The following is a 21,041-nucleotide window of genomic DNA, read 5'->3' on the forward strand; positions in this document are numbered from 1 at the left end:
GAGTTCTTTACCTGTACTGCAAAGTATATTAAACTCAAACTACAATACAGCTTCTGAGAATCACAGAATCATTAAGGTTGGAAAAGACCTTTTTTTTCCAAGTCCAACCATCCACCCAACACCACCATGCCCACTAAACCATGTCCCAAAGTGCCACGTCCACACATTTTTTTCAACGCTTCCACTGACGGCGACTCCACCACCTCCCTGGGCAGCCTGTTCCAATGCCTGACCACTCTTTCAGTAAAGAAACTTTTCCTAAAATCCCATCTAAACCTCCTCTGGCACAACTTGAGGCCATTTCCTCTCATCCTATCACTAGTTACTTGGAAGAAGAGACCAACACTCACCTCACCACAACCCCCTTTCAGGTAGTTGGAGAGAGCGATAAGGTCTCCCCTCAGCCTCCTCCAGACTGAACACCCCCAGTTCCCTCAGCCGCTCCTCATAAGACTTGTGCTCCAGACCCCTCACCAGCTTCGTTGCCCTTCTCTGGACACGCTCCAGCACCTCAGCATCCTTCTTGTAGTGAGGGGCCCAAAACTGAACACAGGATTCAAGATACAGCCTCACCAGTGCCGAGTACAGGGGCACAATCACTTCCCTACTCCTGCTGGCCACACTAGTTCTGATACAGGCCAGGACGCTGTTGGCCTTCTTGGCCACCTGGGCACACTGCCGGCTCATGTTCAGCCGGCTGTCAACCAGCACCCCCAGGTCCCTTTCTGCCGGGCAGCTCTCCAGCCACTCCTCCCCAAGCCTGTAGCGTTGCAGGGGGTTGTTGTGACCCAAGTGCAGGACCCAGCACTTGGCCTTGTTAAACCTGATACCTTGGCCCATCAATGCAGCCCATCCAGATCCCTCTGCAGGGATCCAGTTTTAGTGTCAGAGCCTAATCTAAAAAAAGTCAGGAGTTTAGAGGACCAATTGCTCAAAGAGAACATGCAAAGTGCAATATGAATGCATGAATTGTACTGGTATGGGTGAGCCACATGTAATAATAAAACATACATAAATACAATTACATACAATTATATTATTTTAATAATTATAAAATAAATAAAAAAGACACATTACCAAGAAAGTAGGAGAAGGCTCAAACTAGAATATTTTTTTCTTTTTAAAGTTATACAGCAACTTAGGTGTATATATACAATTGAGTTCAAACGGAAGCCCAAGTGCCACTTACGCAGGAAGGAGAATCTGCAGCTAAGATAGGAAGATTTTTTTTTTTCTCAGGGCTGGGCAATCATTCTTTCTGTTCCAGTTCTCAAATATTTCAGCTGCATGCCATATATCCATTTATGTGGCCTATCCTACATACTTATTTTAAACTCCAGCTTCTATTACACATACATAGCACAGCAGCCTCCTGATACAATTTATGGCTACTGCTGACTGTTGCCAGACACATAAAGTGACAGACTGCAACACAACATCCAGCACTTAAACCTATATATGCATTTGAATTAATCAAACTCTTTTGCATCACAAAGTTGAATCACTGTCGGTAAAAACTTGGGACTGTTCTGAACAGACACCAACTCCATCCCTTCAAAATCAACACATGCGTATAATGATACCATCTCGCACAGAATTGGAAGTTTCACTATGGTTTTCTTCTCAGGAGTTTAAACACAGGAGAGAAACGGGCTTAAGAATACAGGCAGTGTTCTTATGAATTGCATTCTCTAAAACCCAGAGTATTTCTTGAAAGAACTATACATGGCCAAACACTTCCACAGCTTGTGTGAGCACAACTCCAGTTGGCTTCAGAAAATCTAATTCTTGATCTGAGAGACAGAATTAGCCTATCCTCAAAAGTAGCCCTTAGCTTTTTTCCCACTTAAGAAAAAAAAACTCCACAAAAAAAACCCCATTTTTCCTTGGAGCTACACATATCTGTTTTTCAGCTAACACAGAGAGCATTCCTAGCTTGGCATGGACATATCCACACCAGGATTTTGTGCGTGGACAACCTTCTGTATTTTTTCAAAGCATAGTTATCCATAGCACATAAAAGTCTGCACAGCACCCCCCCCACCACCCCAAAAGCAAGCTCTGTGCTTTAAATGGAAACAAATGCAAGGATGCAGATAAAAGTGCACAAACACTCAATACTATTGAGTATCTAGCATGACCCCACGCTGGCATGCTCTTCAGGCATGTTTGATGATCTGTTCTAATCTCAGATCTGAATACCCATGAACATGTCAGAGATGGATTGAAATACGCCTGAGCATAGGAGTAATACAAGTTATTTTTTGGAAATAAACCCAGCAGTTCTTGAAACTAAATCTGTTCACATTAGCTGGCAAAATACTAGGCTGAAAAAAAAAAAAAAATCATGGTGATAGATCACTAGTGAAACTTTATGAGAAAAACATCCGAGTTTCATGGTGCCATCATGCCTGTGTACCATGAAAATCTTGGATAGTTCATTCCTGATCGGGAATATTTGCAAAATTATTTGAAGCAGGAAATTAGAAAGAACAAATAATCTGAATGTATAACTACTAGAGCATTTCAAGGATTATCACATGAATATAGACAGTTATTCAACAACTTCATACCTAACAGTATTATATATTGATAGTGGATGTTGTGTTCAACGTTTCTCCAAACACTATACCTTTTCATTACTAATACCACAATTTTACACACAGTAAAATTTGGAACATGTTTTTCATAGGAGCAAAACTCCATAAAAACTGTCAAAATAGTAAGTATATTGTTTTAGTGGCCTCAAATTTATTGCAAGCTTACTTCTCCATCTTCTGCAATGTAAGTGAAAGAAGCAGCTATGGAGACAGTTCTGAGCTCCATCACTGAATTCTAAAATGATCACCTCACTTATTCATCATCAAAAAGAGTGATCAAATATTCAAATTTCGTAGGCTACACATTCAGGCAGTATATTATTTTAGTACTTGATACTTGGGAAAAGAAACTACAACAGTTTACATTAGTTGAACAGAGTTTTTCATAGATGTGAAAACAGGAAGGATAACATGCCTATAGATAAACCCCTTATATTAAAGTCATTTAGAAAGGCAGGGCAGTATTTCAAACACAGGCTGATGAAAGCTACATTACTGACAGGTATCAAACACTGACATTTTTCTTCAATGCGTATGTACACACACACACACAGAGGTTACTTGACCTTCTAAACAAGAACCCCGGTATGCAAAGGAAGCACATTTAGGAAAGTAGTTAAACATGTTTAAAAATCCATTAGCCTGGTACAGCAAGTATGCACAGAATACATGATTGTGGTTAAATTTATATATTGGCATTGATATATACTTCATGGCCCTATTAGCCTCTCTACTGGGGATGGATCATGCAAATCATGCAAAAACCATTAATGGTATTATTACAATTACTGTAGTTTTAGGGGTTTACACTTTCACTGATATTTATGGGCCACTTTACATATAACACCTAGATAACATGATAGCCCACATTTATCTTTTTGACTGCTTATCAAAACCGACTCAGTTATTTAATTACAAGAGACATTCAAGGTAATTAAAGAAATTCCTAGGAAACATCTGCTTTCTGTCACAGAGTAGCAGGGAGAAGAGGTGTGTCAAGAGTGACACCTTATTTCTAAGACATTTATTAACTCCAACTTGTTTCTCCTGACTCCAGAAAACAGCTATATACCTCTAACAATGCTTTAACTTGTACATTCTTTCACCTCACATTTTTAAGGACGTGTTATTACTAATGATTATGGGGTTTACTTTCATTGCCTATCTAATGGGAAGAATTTTAACTTGAAGTCATAACTGCTCTATACAGGTAAAATGCTAAACATAGTGACCATTTGGTGAAAAGTCAAACTAACCATGCAAAAAGGCAGTTCATGCTTATACTAGGCACCCATTTTAAACAAATGTGAACTTGCTCATCCTTCTCAGAAGCCAACCACATACCCAAACGACATGGCATAGAAACATTAAGGATTCAGTGTAAGAGAGACAAAGGCTAGTAAAGAACTTAATGTAATGGGGCAGAAGACTGTTTTTCAGGGTGAGAAAGCCGTTTCCAATTTCTCACTCAAACAGATTTAAATGGTCTTTCTGTAACTAGTTTCTAACGTAATCCATGAGCTGAGAATACAGTTTACACTTTCTGTCTTGTCAAAGCCTGTCACAAAGCAATTTATGGCTAGAGGTGAAGTTGGCAAGGTAATGGGAGCATCAAATTTAGAGGCAATTAGCTTAGCAGGGAACCCATTCCACAGGGACTGCTGGCAAGAGGTGTTGCTGTCAAGATAACAGGCAAAAGTGGGGTCATGGTAATTACATGGACAAGAATTGGGGAATTGATTAGTTACCTGTCAATGTTTAAATAACTTACCAAACTCAGTAACAAGAATCACCTGACAAAGTGAGGGTTAAGATGAAAAAGGAATTATCTTTTTTGGTGATCATTACAACATAAAGACCTCCTTTAAATTTAACTTGGCTAACAAGTTTTTAAGTATTTTAAAAGCTGGACTGCTAGACCAGTGAGAGATAATTTGGTGACAGAAATATCCAGACAATTTAAAACAATTCTAATTCTCAGTAGCCTTTGGCAGAATTAAGGGATAATTTTAGAAATTATTACGAAGAGACTGTTTATGCTACCTACATTTAAGAAGATCTGAGAATTTCCAGGACAAGGACTGCAGATACAGGTAGTATTTTTTATTAGGCCAACTAGTATAGTTGAAAACACAAACAATAAAACGAAAAAACTAAAAAAAAAGAGAAAAATTAGAATCTGGTGGAATATATATTAACACTAATAAACTGGAGAATACTCCAAAAGATCATCTCACAACACTGCAGAGCCAAAAAGAGGTGATGACTGCTGATATTTGAATCCAGTCAACTCCCTCAAACAGTATTGCTTCCAATATTAAGGAGCCTCTGAAAAGGAAGAAAGCAGAGACTCCTTCAAACTTGGACATTTGCTTTCTCTGGCACATTGTAATCCATTGTTGTCCACCTAGCTCTTTACAAGCAGAGGGAGAGCAGGAAGCATGAAAAAGCAAAGAACAAAAAAAAACCATAACACAGCATCACTTCTGTGACTGAGCGGCATTGTTAAGACTTTGCATTATTTGTGAGAAGTGGATTTCAGAAGCCATGCCAATAAGATAAGATAAAATGTTTACAGGCCATAGGAAAACTACTTTAATTTCAGTTCCTAATTATCTGTTGTGAAATACCAGATCAGTTAAGACTTTACTACTTGAGCAGACAATAGTAGGACTCAATAGACAGAAACAGCAAGTTATAATTTGAATTTAAGATCGTTAAACATTAGTTAGTCTGCCTGAAGGCTTTCTTTAATGGCTTCTTTTGAGTAATATTTAAATACCTTCTCCAGTTTTGCATAACTTAGTTAAAAGGTATTTACCTATGGCCAATTCATAAGGCAATTACATTATTCTTGACAAACCAGCCAGAGTTTCCATGTCTCTTTTTCTAGTATCTTTTCATAACAGCAGCACCTCTTGTTGGTATGGACTTCTCGCACAATTAACATCTCCATCAGAGGAGGGCACACCCTCAAGGGAATAATTTCTTTTGAGAGCTCTCCACAGACATACATACAGAAGAGATTGTAACTGAAGTGATCATTGATTACACCTTGTGCTTTATTTTATTCTATTTGCCTTTTTCTTCAGTAATAAAAAGATCATTAGTTAATAGCTGTGATTATTTGGCTTATCTTTAATCATGGTTAAGAAACTAACCTAAGTGATGTGCATGCCTGCAGGTGGGGATAGGGGAAAGAAGGAAGGAAAGATGCCTCATTCCTGAACTGTCTTTAAAGAAGATTTGCCCCTGTATTTTCTATAGGCTGTAAGTGTTCCATATTGTCTAAATACAAAATTACTTGATGGTGAACACCCAAAGAAGAAACAAAAACCCTTTCCTTCCCATGCTACTCTTCAATGACGCACAGATGGTAGGAACTGCCCATTGAACAAACAGCTTTCACTAATCTTTCTGGCCTAATCATATTACAACCTGCCCTTGCAAAAAACAACCTGGGCACGCTTCATGCTTCCTTGTCCTGTTTCCTTGTTTTTCATGTGAACTTCTGCTTAGTTCTTTCCTTCACGCTGCTCTGTTCTTGGAAAAGCTCTTGCATTCTGCCTTCCCATTGACTCCCACACAGAAACAGTCCTGGGAACCCCCACTCATCTTTGCTGCCTTGTTTTGTTCCACAGTCTGAACTCCCACTGTACTGTGAGATTTCCAGCAAAGGTGCTGATCTTTAGAAATTAAATGCATATAAATGGCTGCAGAGAATATCTGAACTTGCTTTTGTTACCAACATTTAGCAGAATCCCTAAAAATAATTTACATCCCTACAGGTCTACAAATACCAAAATAAAAAACAGCGTTTAACATAATACAGGAAGACGGAGATGTCACATAGGCACTTGGCAAAGGTAGGTTCAGAAGGACTTCTTACATATGAAGGAAGATTGTTCTTTTTTTGATTAAAAAAACAGGTTAACTGATAACGTCAGGGGACAGTAAACTATTTCTGAATTTAGGACAGATTCAAGTTCATAGTTACATGATGGGGGGGGGAGTATTCTGTGCAAGGTGAAACAAGGAGAGTTGCAAGAGTTAAATAGCCTCAAAGTAAAATGTTTTATTTTAGGTCAAAACTGAACTCTACCAGTTTTTTTTTTATTTTGCTAAAGGGAGGCAGAACATTTCTCCTGTAGATGAACTCAAATTATATTTTTTTTTAATCTTTACCCACTGACTATTAAAAGCAGCATTCTCATGTCTCTCATAATAGCATTCTATCCAAAATGCTAACACTGTTCTTAACATGGTCCTAAGCTTTTCAGAAGTCTCAACCGAAAGCCAAACACTTGAAGAACAATATTTACTATTAACAATGACCCTTCTCACCCCCTCACTCAACTCCTCCAAACACTGTATGACAGTATGAAAAACAAATTTATTAAAAATACTTATGAATAGTTAAAATTCTTTTTACAGATATGTAAATAACAGATCACATAGGACAGTGTGGAAACCACAGTACTGAATATGGGATTTATGTGGATCACTCCAAGAAGACCTTTGAAAAAAGGAAATTGTTCAGATGTCTTTTCAGAGGGGCAAACTATGATTAGAGACTTCATACAAGGCGAAAGGCTCTGCTGCTAGAATCCACAGGAAGCAGTGTCACTGGCTGATGCTGACAGCACTAAAGATCTACAAAGGACCCAACAGGCATGGGAAGCGAGCAAGGCAAGGCTGAGAGAATATCTGGTAACAGTCCCACTTACTTTGTTTTATTTATAATCACCACGCTTGACTTTAGAAAGTAATGAACGCACACCGGATAGTTCTGGTTTTCTTTTTCACTTTTCCTTATCAATATTCTTCCAAAGTAGTCATTGTTTTAGCACAGAACAAAAAATACATGCTTTGACATCTCTAGAATAGGTTTATTATTCTCCAGTGCTCCTCTTCACATACGTCTTTCACAGCTACAGTTTCATAGCTTCTAGCAATGAAAACTCTTAACATTTCTAGCAATAAGGGCTTACTTACTGAGCATTTGAAATACAGTCACAATTTGATAGCTGATGTCGAAAATTTCCTTCCTTCTGACAGCCAGCCTTTAAATAACAGGATCTAATTTCCCCTTTAGAAAACACAGAGGAAAAAAAAAAATCAGTTCAGTGATATGACCATTTGTTTTGCAAAGTTTATAAAAAATATATTTTAGGTCAGGCATATCTATAAATATAGTTTTCAGTCTGTGCACTAGCCTTACTTTAGAATTCAGAAAGCAAATTAAGATTTGAACAACTAAAAACCCAGGATAAATCAAAACACAGAAGTTACAATGAAAGTTTAAAAAGTATGCAAAGTAAAAGCAAAGGCCATCTATTAATATAAGTTCACTGCAAAATGCGAAATCATCAGATTTTTTTCTTTCAGCTCACAAAGGTGGGTCAGGAGGTACAAAGCAGGAAAAAATTCTGCTAAAAGTGTAGCCACTGCTACTCCCTCCTTGCATAAGCAGCAGAAGGTGAAGGGTCACTGCTCATTGACCCAGAGGTCATGCCATCTGCCTGGCAGGCAGCTGCTGCTCTTAACCCCACCACACACCAGGGGCTGCACACAAGACCAGGAGGAACTGGCAGAAAACCAAAGCATCTCTGGGGTCACAAACCCAGCCACCACGAGCACTCATTCCACACTGGTTTTGAAGGCAGCTTTAAGGGAAACACAGCTTTTGGGACAGCTGCCTTTCAGAGGTATGGGCCAGTACCTCACAGGGCACTACATGGAGTTCAAACAAACCATCCCCAAGTATATTACACCTTCAGCCTCCAGGAATAGCTGCAGAGCAGCAGGATACCAAGCACAGGCATGAGGCAAGACTAGGTCACTCATTAATTCTCTTGAAAGGGGTAGCAGACCACGACTCTGAACAAGAGCAACCACCACATTATCAGAGAGTGTTCAGTCGGAGCCAGCTGAAGAACAAAACTGTAAAAAGGAGGAACGTTTTGCACAGTCAGGCCAGTGCAAAACTCCTCACCAGGCAGAAAGCACCAGGGGTTCTTCTGCAAAGACAGAAGTAGTCTTCTGGCCTAGCCAGCATTTTTTGAAGATGATGTTTGGAAGAAACTTTATGCACTGTGTAAGCCTCAGGTCTGTGATGGTCGCTGGTGGATTTTGAAAACTCTAGTTATTGCTAATCCGACTTTAAATTACTGAGCCCTTTCCCTTCATGCACGCAGAAAAACACACAATCAGTAACAGGCAAGAGAAATATCCTTCCAGGACATTTAAAGTTTCCTCACACATTGTAATTATTCCAACTACAGAAACTCACCATTTTCATCTATGAACACGTGCATTGCATCCACAGATAGCTCATCTTGCACAGACGCCTCAGGTCCGCTTATTACTTGCAAGACAGAGCTGTCTTGCTGAGAAGTTACCCGGTAGATTATCTGCCTTTGCCTGGTGCCCTGGTAACTTGACACAAAAATGTTTCAAAACTACTATGAGGAACTTTTTTCTTGTTCTCAATAAAACAAAAAGAAAGAGACGTTAATTAAAAGTTTATGTCATTTCTGCTCAACGAAACAAAACAGCTTACATCATATCTTTGAAGTACAAAATAGTAAAGTAAACCGGCCTTACAGTGCTGCAAATTTGGCAGACTCTGGTAGCACTGGACTAGTACTAGCACGATCTTGGCTTTGCACATCTGATCTTTCCTGTTTAGGAAGTTGCTCACAGTGCTTTTCTGTTCCCACCATTTCTTCTTTTCTCTCCATCGTCTGGCTATCTGGAAAACAGAGCAGTGAAGTGGAGCCACTCTACAGATGACTGTCAAGAGCTTCATTCATTAACTACTGAACAAGAGCATCTACAAGAGAAAAGCTAAACCACTGCAGTAATTGCTAGTTTTATGGAAAACAATACAATTACGGAAATCTGGATGAGGAGGTACTCTGACTCAAGAAGGCTGTGTGAATGGGTTTTTTCGAGAACAGCTGCGTGAAGCAAAGGACGAACAAGAGAGAATTTCTGCTTTGCTTCTCCTATTGTTTCAGAGGGAAGCAATCTGTCCCTAACATAGAATGGTTAAGAAGCTGCTTCCCTGGGGGCCGTGATTTGTTCCCAAGCTGGGTATACTGGCAGAGGAAACGCAGAAGCACTGGCCCATTCCCCTTTTACAAAAGGGAAAGCAGCACCTTCAAAGGGAATGGAGTTTTTGGACTGGACAGCAGGTAGTTTCCTCTTCCCCACTGGCCACACCCCTGATGCAGAACAAAGGACAAACTGGCTAAATAATTTCACAGTAGATTATCCTATGCCTGGAAAACACAGAACTATAGATTTTAAAATATACATGACAGACTTGTACCATTTCTACTACTTTGAATACCAACTATATTTATATTACCTCTCTACACATGTACATCATTTACTTTATATATAATGTGCATAACTTTTCTTTTTTAGTTCCTAACATTTTTGTTGAATACTGAAACATTTTTCAACTGTGCTTTGACTGTAAACTAAAAAAATTACCTGTTAGGATTTTAAAGTGCAACTAAGACAGTGATTTCGTCACCACCATATGCAGTCACACATTTAAATGCTTTAAACGGAAAAAAGTTGCAGATGCTTCAGGGAGTCCCATACCTTCTTGCACTAAGCAAGGTGTATTGAAATGTACTTACACAGTCTTCTTGCAATACCTGCTGTTTAAACACCTTAGAAATTTAATCATCAAGAAAAAACCCACAGAAATTCCCCCCACAAAAAACTCCATTTCTTAAACCGTATTTCCTACCACTACAATTACCATCCTAACCTGCAAGAGCCACCAGTCAAAAAATAGTGGTGCCATAGCTAAAATGGTCTAAGGATAAAACATTCAAGGCTTGTAGAGCGATGCAGTATCTTTTAACAGGCCAATGAATAAAATTGAAAAAAGCAAACAAGCTTTTGGATATGCAGACTTTTCCGATCATCAGTCTTGTTTTCCTCCAACCATATCAGTTGATCTAGTAACACCTTACTTCTACAAACAAACCTAACTTCAGGAGTTAAGACATCTCTACACCAGTTTCAATTCACAGGACACACACCTCTAGTACCCTGAAGCCTCAGACACTCTCACATAACCACTTTTCACTGCAGACACTTCACGCTTATTACTATTTTTTGGGGGGTGGGGGGTGCAGAAGGGGCCAGATCCAGAAACATAAGAACTTCAATTTTACCACCACATCTTGTCCCAGAAGGTCTCAGTCCTTAATGTGAAGCACACAAGCAGTACTAAGCCTGAAGAGTCTCACTGGAGACCCAGACGCTCACCAGCCAGGGTACCAGAAGCAAGAAGGTGCAGGTAGTAGAGATAAAGATGCCCTGTTTGGAACAACAGCATTCCTTCAGCTTTCACAGGAGGAAAAAACGGATCTCGCTACAACACTGACAATGTTCTGAGTCTCCTGCTCTCTTCCGGCAGCAAACAATGATCAAGGATCCTGACTTCTTGTGCAATAAATACAGCGAGGGTAAATTTGGTTTAGGGAAATCTTCTGTATCTGTTTTGCATGGAGACAAAATTCAATAGGTCTTCCAAACCTACTTTCTTCTACTTGTGGACAAAAAAAAAAAAAAAGCAGGGAGGGAGGTGGACAACACTTTTTTCCTTTCCTAATTAAAGATTTTAACTTCATTTTAAGCAGAAACTGTGCCTTATTTAACTGTGGCATTATTGAAGCATCCCCTTAATGATGTAACTGTACCTGAGGGAGGTGACAGAGCCCACAGACACCTAATCGAAATCACCTTCCTAAAGGCTTTGGCTGTTCAAGCTGTAAGAACAATTGATAGAGATCAGAAACTGTGGTTTTAATAATCTAATTGGTCCCATATTGCCCAAAACTAGCTCTAGGGCTGGAACAATTAAAAAGATTTTTTAATTTTATTATCTCGTGGTTTTAGAAAATGCCTCTCTCTTTTCCATTCCAAACCACAAGTCTTGCAGACTTCTTTTCCCTGCAGTGGTAGAGAGTCATAATAACAAAAACATAAACATACTGCTTCTTAAAGACTTTATATGCCAATGAGACAACACCATGGTGGTGAGTACTTCCAGCACTGGAAATGTGCGCCATGACGGGTTTGTGACTGGTTTTCACGATTATTACTCGTTTTCTTCCGAGTGAGTTACACCTTCAGTATTTAAATGGAGATAGAGGTGTCTAGACTAGGAGTGTTCTGCCAGGTAATCGGCTCTACGTCATCAAACGCTCCTTGCATGGAAATTGTGCTGGCAAAGCTGAAGCTGCTAGGAAAACCCCTCTCCGAGAGCAAGAGAAGAGTAAAAAGCACAACATGTCAGTGTACCTGCACCTCCCCTGTGGCCTCCTGCGAGAGCCATTTGCCCCAAGCCACGCTCCACGCATCTCTGGTGGTACACACAGCTGGGTTCACGGAATCCCCAAGCTCAGACCCAGGCTCAGAAAGCAACTTCATAATTTACCTGGAAATTATATGCCACATGACTCAGATACAATGAGGCATAACTATCAGGATTCATGCCTACGTCAGGCTTGGGGAAAGGTGATTCAGAAGAGTCCTGCACAACCAGCCAAGTTTTGATCTGTATACCATTTTCATATTTTGGCTGAGCAGTAAGATACATCCTTCAGTTTTCCTGGTAAAATCCTTACCAAGATGAACATTTCTTATATGTCCCATATGGGTATAAGATACTTCCTGTAAACATTTTTATTTGCACTAAAGAGTTGTAACAGCATAGCAATATCACTTAAAAATATAACATCCCAATGCTGACAAATGAGCTCCTAATTTAAATGCAGTTACACTACCAAACTTTCTTTTGCCATTTAACTTTTTCATTTACGGAACAGATTTTAGGTCTCCCAAATCTTTGTAGACAAGCACTAGGAGGAGGCTTACAACAGTTTTACAGTTGAAATGGAGCAGCCTTCGTACATATAGTAATCACAGTAACAGTCAGTGTATCTCAACTTTACCTAATAATAAGGCAACTTTAATTAGAATGAAATGTTATTGCTTTGTAACTTTTCTCCAAAACATTTTCACTATTTTGTGCCCTCTCTCCAGAGCCTCCCAGACGTTTTTCCTCATCTTTTACTTGTATATCCCTATCCCAATCTCCACAAGTCACTCCTGTAAGTTAAAAAACCACTGCTGTCATAATTTCCAATGCCATCTGGTTTGAAATCTGGTCAAGCACAATTAAGCTAATTGAGCCTGAGTCTCGCCTGTTCATTAATTGCCCTGCTACAGAATCTACTTCCTTCCACAACACTACACTCAAAAACAGAAAGTTTCACTTTAAAATATATTTGTTGCCTGTTCAGTCACAAAGATAATTTATTTCAAGTGGCTCTACACTCTTTGCTAACAGTGGTTAGTAATATCAACTAGTTAGTTGGAGGACCAACTAACTGAAACAAAAGCTCTATGAGTTGTGAACTGTCCCATTCATATCTCTGGAAAAGATATCCTAAGGACATTCACAACCCTTTCCTCATTGACTGCTTTAGCAGAAACATGTAACTTACATGCTTTATTCTCAACCCAAATTTGCCCATTATGCTACAAATACATTAAAAGAAAAATCTGACATTAAAGCTGGTCACCCACCAAACAACAGGAGTTCCCAGGGAACATGACACAGTCCACAAATTGCTATGAAAGTTCAACACCGGCACTGAAGAAGCACATGGGATTATCCATTAAACAGGATTACCACATTAATTGTGGAGCGATAGGAAAAACTAGCAACACTCACTGTACCTGTTACAGGACAGAGAGACTGAAGCACAGAAGTGACTTGCTCGAAACAATCTCCTAGGCCAGCAGCAGAGCTGGGAATAAAATCAAGGTTTGTGAGGTCTCAGATACGTAGTCTAATCATTATACCTAACAATTATGTCAGAACACAGACCTCTGAAATAACCTCATAATTTCTTTACAGGTGTCAGCCTTGTCATCAAACATACTATTACCTCTTTGACTTAAAGACTGAAATTTTAAAATCTCAACCCATCAAGCCTTACACCTCGAGTATCAGATTTAGAGAACTGAGTTCTGCACTCCGTTTCCTCCCCATCCAAAGAGGGGCATCAAATGCCACATGGTCCTACTCTGGCATAAGACTCAGGGATGGCTCACAGCTGCTCCGAGAGAAGAGCTAGTACCTGGCAAGGCTTAGGTCCTAGGTGCTACCTGCCTGCCAAACACCCCCACTGTCACCTCCCACCACGGCTGTCATTTGGGCTGGTGACTCAAGCCACAAGATCCCACTTCCTCATGATTACATGGCAGGCGATAGCCTTCTTTCTCACATGCAGGAGAAAAAAACTGAAGAGTCTAAAAATATCCACAAGAGTGTGTTTTAGTTTTTTTATAGAAGGGTAATTGCTTGGGATCCAGAAGAACTCACTCGAGGTTGTGGTTTGTGCACTGCCCAAAATGATGAGTACCTTTTCCAAAAAGAGCCTGCAAAACATCTAAATTCAGGTCATGCAGTCCTAGTTTTCATTCTCCCATGCCAGTCGCCACTGCTCCCAAGGCAGGCTTTACTCTCTGGGTAAGAACATTACCTGTCCTAGATTACAAGCCAGCTGTGCCAGAGGGGACATACATGAGCCTTTGCCCTGTACATCTGATACACAGCTGCTCTTACTCAGCTCCAGGCATGTTGGAGGAACACAATGCAGCGCAATAAACCCGACTTTCCTTATGCATCTCAAACACTGAAGAAAATTTGCAGTTGCCCTTCAACAGGCTTTCATTACATGGGTGGTGCAAGTTTGATTTAAAACTGAAAAGACACTGTCCTGAAAGTCGTTTTTAGTGTCAGTGGTACTTTCTCACGATCTAGAGGAGACGGGGTGGCAACAGAACAGCCCTTAGAGACAGCTTTTTTATGTCCTGTATTTTATCACATTAAATCTGGCATCCTTGGTAGTGTTAAGCAAGGCTTTAACTTTCTTGTATTGCATTTTACTGAGCTATCTACTGGCAAAGGCTTATGTAGTCAAGACTCGACGTCTTCCGTTTCCACACAATTCACAAGTGCATGGACGGCGCACCCATAATAAAGACCCATCCATGACGTTCACTCACTTGCAAGACTGTTCTGATGAGCACATTTCCCACCCCCTTCTCCAAATTATGCAAAATGTCAGCTTTCTTACACACAGCTTCGAACACCCAGCTTTCCAAGAATTTGCCAAGTTTCTCACATTGCCTAATAAACACCTTTGTGTGGTGCATTTCATGCTCATTTGGACTAGGCATCTATTATTAGCTTTTGCCAATTAGGCGGTTTGCAAGGTTAAAAGAACAAAACCCAAACACAGCCAACCTCCTCCCTCAAAACTGGTGCACTGTTTCACTTGCTCTGTATTCCCCACATACATCTTTTTTTTTAAACAACCGCTTTAATGTGGGAATAATGTTTATTCAGATTTGTTCTAAGATGCTATTTTGTTAAAGCATATTTGTAATTGTAAGGCTGTAAACAAATTAGAGGCTTTCTCATTCCTAAAATCTAGTCTTACTGTGAGGAAGCTGCCAGTAATGACAGTAATTTATTTTAGCAAACAGCACATTCTGACTAGGCTAGAAAACAAAGCTTACTTGCTCTTAAAAATAACTGCCTTTGAACTACCTCTCCCTAGCTTGGAGAGTTCAGATTGAATCTCCTTCTTCCCACAGCGCCAGTCCGAGAAGCAGGAGACACCTCGCAGCGACAGGAGGAGCAGCCGCCATCCCCACTCCTGCAGGGCACCCCTCTTCCCGGCCCCACTCCTTTCCCAGGGTGGCACTTGCTGGGCCTACGCCGGAAACGAGCCGGGCCACTTAATTATACGTATGTGCAGCTCAGCTATGCCATCTCACAAACATACAGACTTAAGAAAAGAGGAATGTAGGAAATTCAGTTCAGGTTGCTTTAAATAACAGCTTGGTTTGAGGGAAAAGCAGGACCCTTCTGTTTCCTTAGGAGCTTGGATTCCAATAGAAGAATCTTGTTTGCCAGATCTAAAGCACATTAATGAAGTTTTGGGTTTGGGGTTTTTTTTTTTGGTCACTGTAGAATCTATGAGTCTGATTTATTATGATCACCCATTGTTTTCTTTTATGCAGAAATCTTCCCCATCCCTATTATCTGAGGGTACTCATCTGAAAGCCCTTTCTAAATTAGCTGCACTTTTTTTTTAATTTAAATTTACCTCTGAAATTTTTTTCATTTCTCTTTTCCAGCTAAGTCACATCACACAGAAGTCAAATTATTACATAAATACTCCTTTTTACAGTTCAGGAGTAGCAAAGATGGCAATCCATTTGCTGCGACCCTCGTTTTGTTGTGTCCTGCTGCACAGGGAGGTGACCCTGCACCCAACACCCTGTACCCCAGGGACCTGGCAGGGCAGCCTGGGCTCAGCTGAGCCGGCTCTGGTGAAAAGCAGGGCTTGCTCAGCACACGTCTTAGGAAACCAGAGAGTATGGACTGGAGCCAGCTGGGCAGGCTGATAAACTTGATACAGCAAGACAGAAACTGCTCTGCAGAATAGTCTGAGAAGGCGGGAGAGATGGGTAAGATAGACCAGAAGAGAGGCACCAATCCTAGGAAAAGCAAAATTTGACTAGGGAATGGAGAGGAAGATAAGTACAGGAGAAGTGAGTGCAAGCCATGGGGAGGCAACGGCTTTAGGTGAGCTCAAGAGAGTGGAAAAGTATAAAAAAGAAACAACGTGAACTGCTAGGAGGAACAGAGGGAAAGATGAGAGAGAAGCTGTATGAAGAAGAACGTGAATAATGAGGTCGTGCAGGCAGGATATACAGTGGCTAAATGGAGAAGGGATGAACAGGGGAAGAGAAGGCACAGAATTAGAAATATTAAGTGGAAGGAAAAAAGGACACAAGTGAAAGGTGCGATGAGATATGGGCCTAACGTAATTGATAGGACAGATAGGAGGAAGGAAAGGTAGGAAAGGCAGAGATAAAGGTGAACAGAATCTACTGGTAGATGACACATCAAGAAAATAAACCTACTTTTTTTTTAAAACAAGATAAAAATATGAATTTCACATTTGTTTTTAAAAAAGCTGACGAACTCTGAAGTCAGCTGTGCATTTTTCATGTAATGGAAGGTTCTTGCAGGAACAAGCCAGGGCAGCAGAGACTCCCTAGAGCCTGTCTATGGACAGGGATACCATTGTAAAACAGGAGCACCAAGCTGTTCTGCTGTTTCTCACCTTCCATGCAAAATAGGTATTGAGACTGCATCCTCTTAGGCTGTCTTAGGACCAAAGGTAAATGAAACGTTTTAGAGAAGGGAAAGATACAGGCTGTCTTATTTCAGTTTGGCCCAGATCTTCTAAACCAATTGCACCGATCATTTGGCAAGTACCCTGAGATTGCACCTGCCTTCACTGCACCGTATCTCACTCCCTCACAAACAGCCCTGCTAGTTTTGCCTACAGAGCTGACAACGACACTATGCAAATTCCTTCCTAATAGAAAGGGGTCACAGTCAGGTGACAGCAATGAGAATGCTGATTGAAACCAGATATTTCTATACAAGACCTACAACTTGGACTGCATATAGGTTTTAAAATTAGCTGATCGAAATATTTTTTGTTTTAAATAAAAGCCCTTTTGATTAAATGGGAACTTGCATGGGAAGATATCATGTTTCATTAAAATACTGGGGGCTTTCATTGAAAACAACCACCAAACTTTCCTCTTACAACCCAAATATTTTAGTTTTAAGCAACTGAAAATCAAAACTCTTACCTATTGAGAACAAATACCTGATTTTTTCTTTTTTTTTTAATTATAAACCAACCCACAACTCTGCAGGAAATTCAGGAATATGTGTGTGTGCACACACATGGGTTAGCTAAAAGTTGAACCATTATCAGTGACAATTCCAGCTTTCTACATAATTAGAGGCACACATGGACAACTCTTCAATGGGCACCTGGTAAGATGGGCAAGGGCAGGTGTAATGCTACAGATACACAAATTCTTATAAAATATTTTTGGCATCCCAACAATCCAGACCTGCCACATGCATGCCATTCTGGTACAGAATACTAGATGCATACCAAGACACCTACTGAAGTTTGCATGAGCGTTTCCTTTGGAAAACCTTTAAGAAAATAAAAAGATTCGAAGAACTGCAGCTGACGCTATCACACTTTCACTAAACCACCTTGTCCCACCAAGCCCAGCCCTTCCCTGGCCCTATTAGCAAAACCAGTTCTCAAAATTTGCCCTACTGCAGATCTCAGGCTAAGCTGCTATAAATAATGTAACTACTCACAACTACTTTTTTCCAAGAGAGTTGTAAACCATGCACCATACCTCCAACAAGCCCATTTTCCTTTGTCATCTCCATTTTGACAGTGGCTTGATTAGATGTCTTCATCTTTGAGGTATTAATGGATTCCAGGAGGGAGACAAACTCTAGAAAGTTAGATTCATTGGGCACCTGTCCTTCTTTAGCTTCTAGATCTGATTTAGAAGTTGGTAAGGTCTTTTCTTTGTCAGATACCTCCATGAAATTCTTACTTAAAAGCACGTCTGTCCCACTGTCTACACTCAGCACCCGCATGTGCCTCTTTTCGTGAGCAGTTCTACAAGACTGCGGGTCTAGGCTCTGCAGGTCTTCCTTAGGAGTTAAATCCATGGTCTGGACACTTTCAGAAGCATTCTCCTTCAGATTTGGATCTGAACAAGTGTTAGTTTCTAAAGGAGTATTTTCTGGGTTGCTGTGTTCTTTTACTGCATCACCCGATTCATAGCCAGAGCATTGGTTGGATGACAGTTCTGCCTTTAAAATTTCTGGAGTTCTTTCGCTTTCACTAACTTCTGGGCAAGCCTTACCTTTACTGTCATCAGACAGGTCAAAAGTGATAATGGGGATTCTAAGCTGTTCATTAGTTTGCTGACTTGGCCAACCTGCTGTAATGATACCAGACTCAAGGGTCGAGCTCGTTCTTTCAGTTCCCAGAGCCTTTAGGTGGACGGAGCCTGCTAGGTCACTGAGGGTGGTGTTTGGTGTAGTACTCATTGTGATGACAATTTTAATGGGCTCACATAGCTGGTCTCCAGGAAGAGAGTTGTCCACAACTGCAACAGCAGTCTCACTGACTGAGCAATCAAGGTCCTCGTGGGTATTACTGACATTGCAAGAACTTTCCACGTGCTCGGGATCTTTAGTTGCAATGGCATTGCACTGTGGGCAGTTACTGGTAAAGCCTGTCTGTGCTGATCCATCTGGCAATTTCTCTCTTTTATAGCTCTTAGGATTACTCAAATGGTCTGAAATAACTGAATTTTCACTGTCCCATGGCCCTGAAGAAACACCAGTCCTTAAAATATCACCTTGTGATGAAGAAATATTGGAGAAGTTTTTAGCTACATCTCTGTCCACATGAATATCTTGGGATTCATGCTGTCCATATGGCTGCCCGTTCCCTCCTTTTTCATTTACTCCTTTATCGCAAAGCATTTCCATAGCAGCTGGTTTTGTCACTATTGCTGATGTGGTGGCACCTGAAGCAGAGGCTGTAGAAACAGGCAATATATCTGCTTTGATACAGGGTGAGGTAGATGAAACTGGTGGTGCAGTCTGGTCTTCTAATACTGTAACACCTAATGAAAGACATATGGGAGTTAGGGCTCAATGAACAATGTACATTATTAAGTATGATCTCTAGGTAGCACAATCTGGTCCAGAGCAGAGCAAAGGAAGAACAGGCAATATAGCTGATTAAAACAGTTCCTAAGAAAGGATCTTTTTTGTTAGCTACATGTGAAATACTATAAAAGCAAGCTGGAATCCTTCCAGGTCAGGACAGGTATAGCAGCATGTCTACTTAAATAATCAAAATAGCTCAAGCTAATATCAAAACTAAAATGTTTCACAGAATTATCCCCACTTAGGGAGAGATGAAAAAAAGAAAAAGCCAGTGCAGCAGAAGTTTGTTACATTACTTTGTGCAATTCCTAAATGGTCCCATAGGATACTGTGATCAACCTTAACAAGAAAGAGATAAACTAAAATATGCTGAGACAAGCACTGGAACTGTAGGCAAAGCAAGGTGTGATATATGGAGTATACACTACAGAGCTAAAGGTCAACAATCACAACAGGACTCTACAGTCAGAAGGTGTTTAAGAGCTTTAAGATGCAATCTGAGCATTGGCTTCCTGGCTCAATGATTTCCAGAGGCACAGAGCTTCCCAGGAATGCAGGGGAAAAGCTCTTTCATCCCCCAGTGTCAAAACAGGGGGGGCTATTTGCATGTTCACCAAAAGGCTGCATCCCAAACATCCTGGCTGACAGCTAAGAAAGCTTAGTCTGTTAGAATTTCCTTGAGATTTTTGTTCTCTCAAGCTTTCCCATTCAGCTCCTAACATGAGGCATAACAGAACCTGTCACGAGGTCCTTCGTGCCTTTTTTTTTTATTGTGGCAAGCAATGATTAAATAAAGGCTTAAAGGTCTTTATAAAGCCTTTAAGATACCTCTGAGATCTTCAATAGTTTCTCGTGTTGGCAGATCCTAAAAATAAAAAGAAACACACAAAATTAGCATGGGCATTTATTAAATTCTGTTGGAAAAATCATCTATCAATGCAATAGCTATCTAATCAAAGGTTAATTACTGCATTAGTAAGTTGCTTAACATCACTGAAATTTGGACATGTACCTTGCACAAAATGCAAGGGGTGGGTAAGGGAGATGGTTATAGAACATGCTCCAAATTGCATTGTTCCAATTTTGTGTGATGTTTGGAGAGGAAAAAAACCTAAGATTTCTTTAAAAAACATTTTACAGTATCTAACCCAAATTAGCTTGTGGGTTTGGTTTTTTTTTTAAATATTAAGGATAGAACGCATTCATCTGTTCTACTTTTTCAGCTATGTGTTTCCAAAGCGCTAAAATGAAGTTTGGTCTCCAGTACTTGGTAACAATTTTCTCAATGGAAAACTAGAGAACAGAGCTATTAAATTATCATAGAATCATTTAGATTGCAAGGAAGTTTTGGAGGTTATTTAGTCCAAATACCCTCCACCGTACACACACACTCAAAGCAGGTATAGTTAGAGCAGGTTGCTCAGGGCCATCTCCAGCAGAGCTTTGAATATCTCCAAGATGAAGATTTCACCACCTCTTTGGACAACCTCATCCAGTATTTGACCACCCTCTTGGTAAGGTGGTGGGGGGACAAAAAAACCCCAAACAAAAAAAACAGCACACAACCATCTTTAAATCTAATTGATCAGCCACTGTCTCTTATTCTGTCACTGGGCCTCCGAGAGGAGTGCGCTCAGTCTTCTCTATATCTTTCCATTAGGAAGCTGAAGACAGCAGTAAGTTCTTCTTCTAGTCTTACAAAAGCTTTTAGCCTTTGTAAAGCTAAAACATTCCATCTGCCT

The 21,041-nt window shown here is 40.3% G+C and overlaps 1 protein-coding gene across 1 annotated transcript in view; it reads right to left on the reverse strand.

Annotated features, from left to right (window-relative positions):
- PCNX2 (pecanex 2) overlaps nt 1-21,041 on the reverse strand; it is a 157,438-nt gene that overhangs the window by 124,979 nt on the left and 11,418 nt on the right. Inside the window, exons 4-8 of the mRNA XM_081998404.1 lie at nt 20,128-20,164; nt 17,961-19,253; nt 9,207-9,354; nt 8,883-9,038; nt 7,596-7,679 (exon numbers count right to left, since the gene is read on the reverse strand). Coding sequence (XP_081854530.1) covers nt 7,596-7,679; nt 8,883-9,038; nt 9,207-9,354; nt 17,961-19,253; nt 20,128-20,164 — 1,718 coding nt within the window. The remainder of the gene's footprint in view (nt 1-7,595; nt 7,680-8,882; nt 9,039-9,206; nt 9,355-17,960; nt 19,254-20,127; nt 20,165-21,041) is intronic.

The sequence above is a fragment of the Phaethon aethereus genome (assembly GCF_964289735.1).
Source record: "Phaethon aethereus genome assembly, chromosome: 3".
NCBI classification, from domain to species: domain Eukaryota; kingdom Metazoa; phylum Chordata; class Aves; order Phaethontiformes; family Phaethontidae; genus Phaethon; species Phaethon aethereus.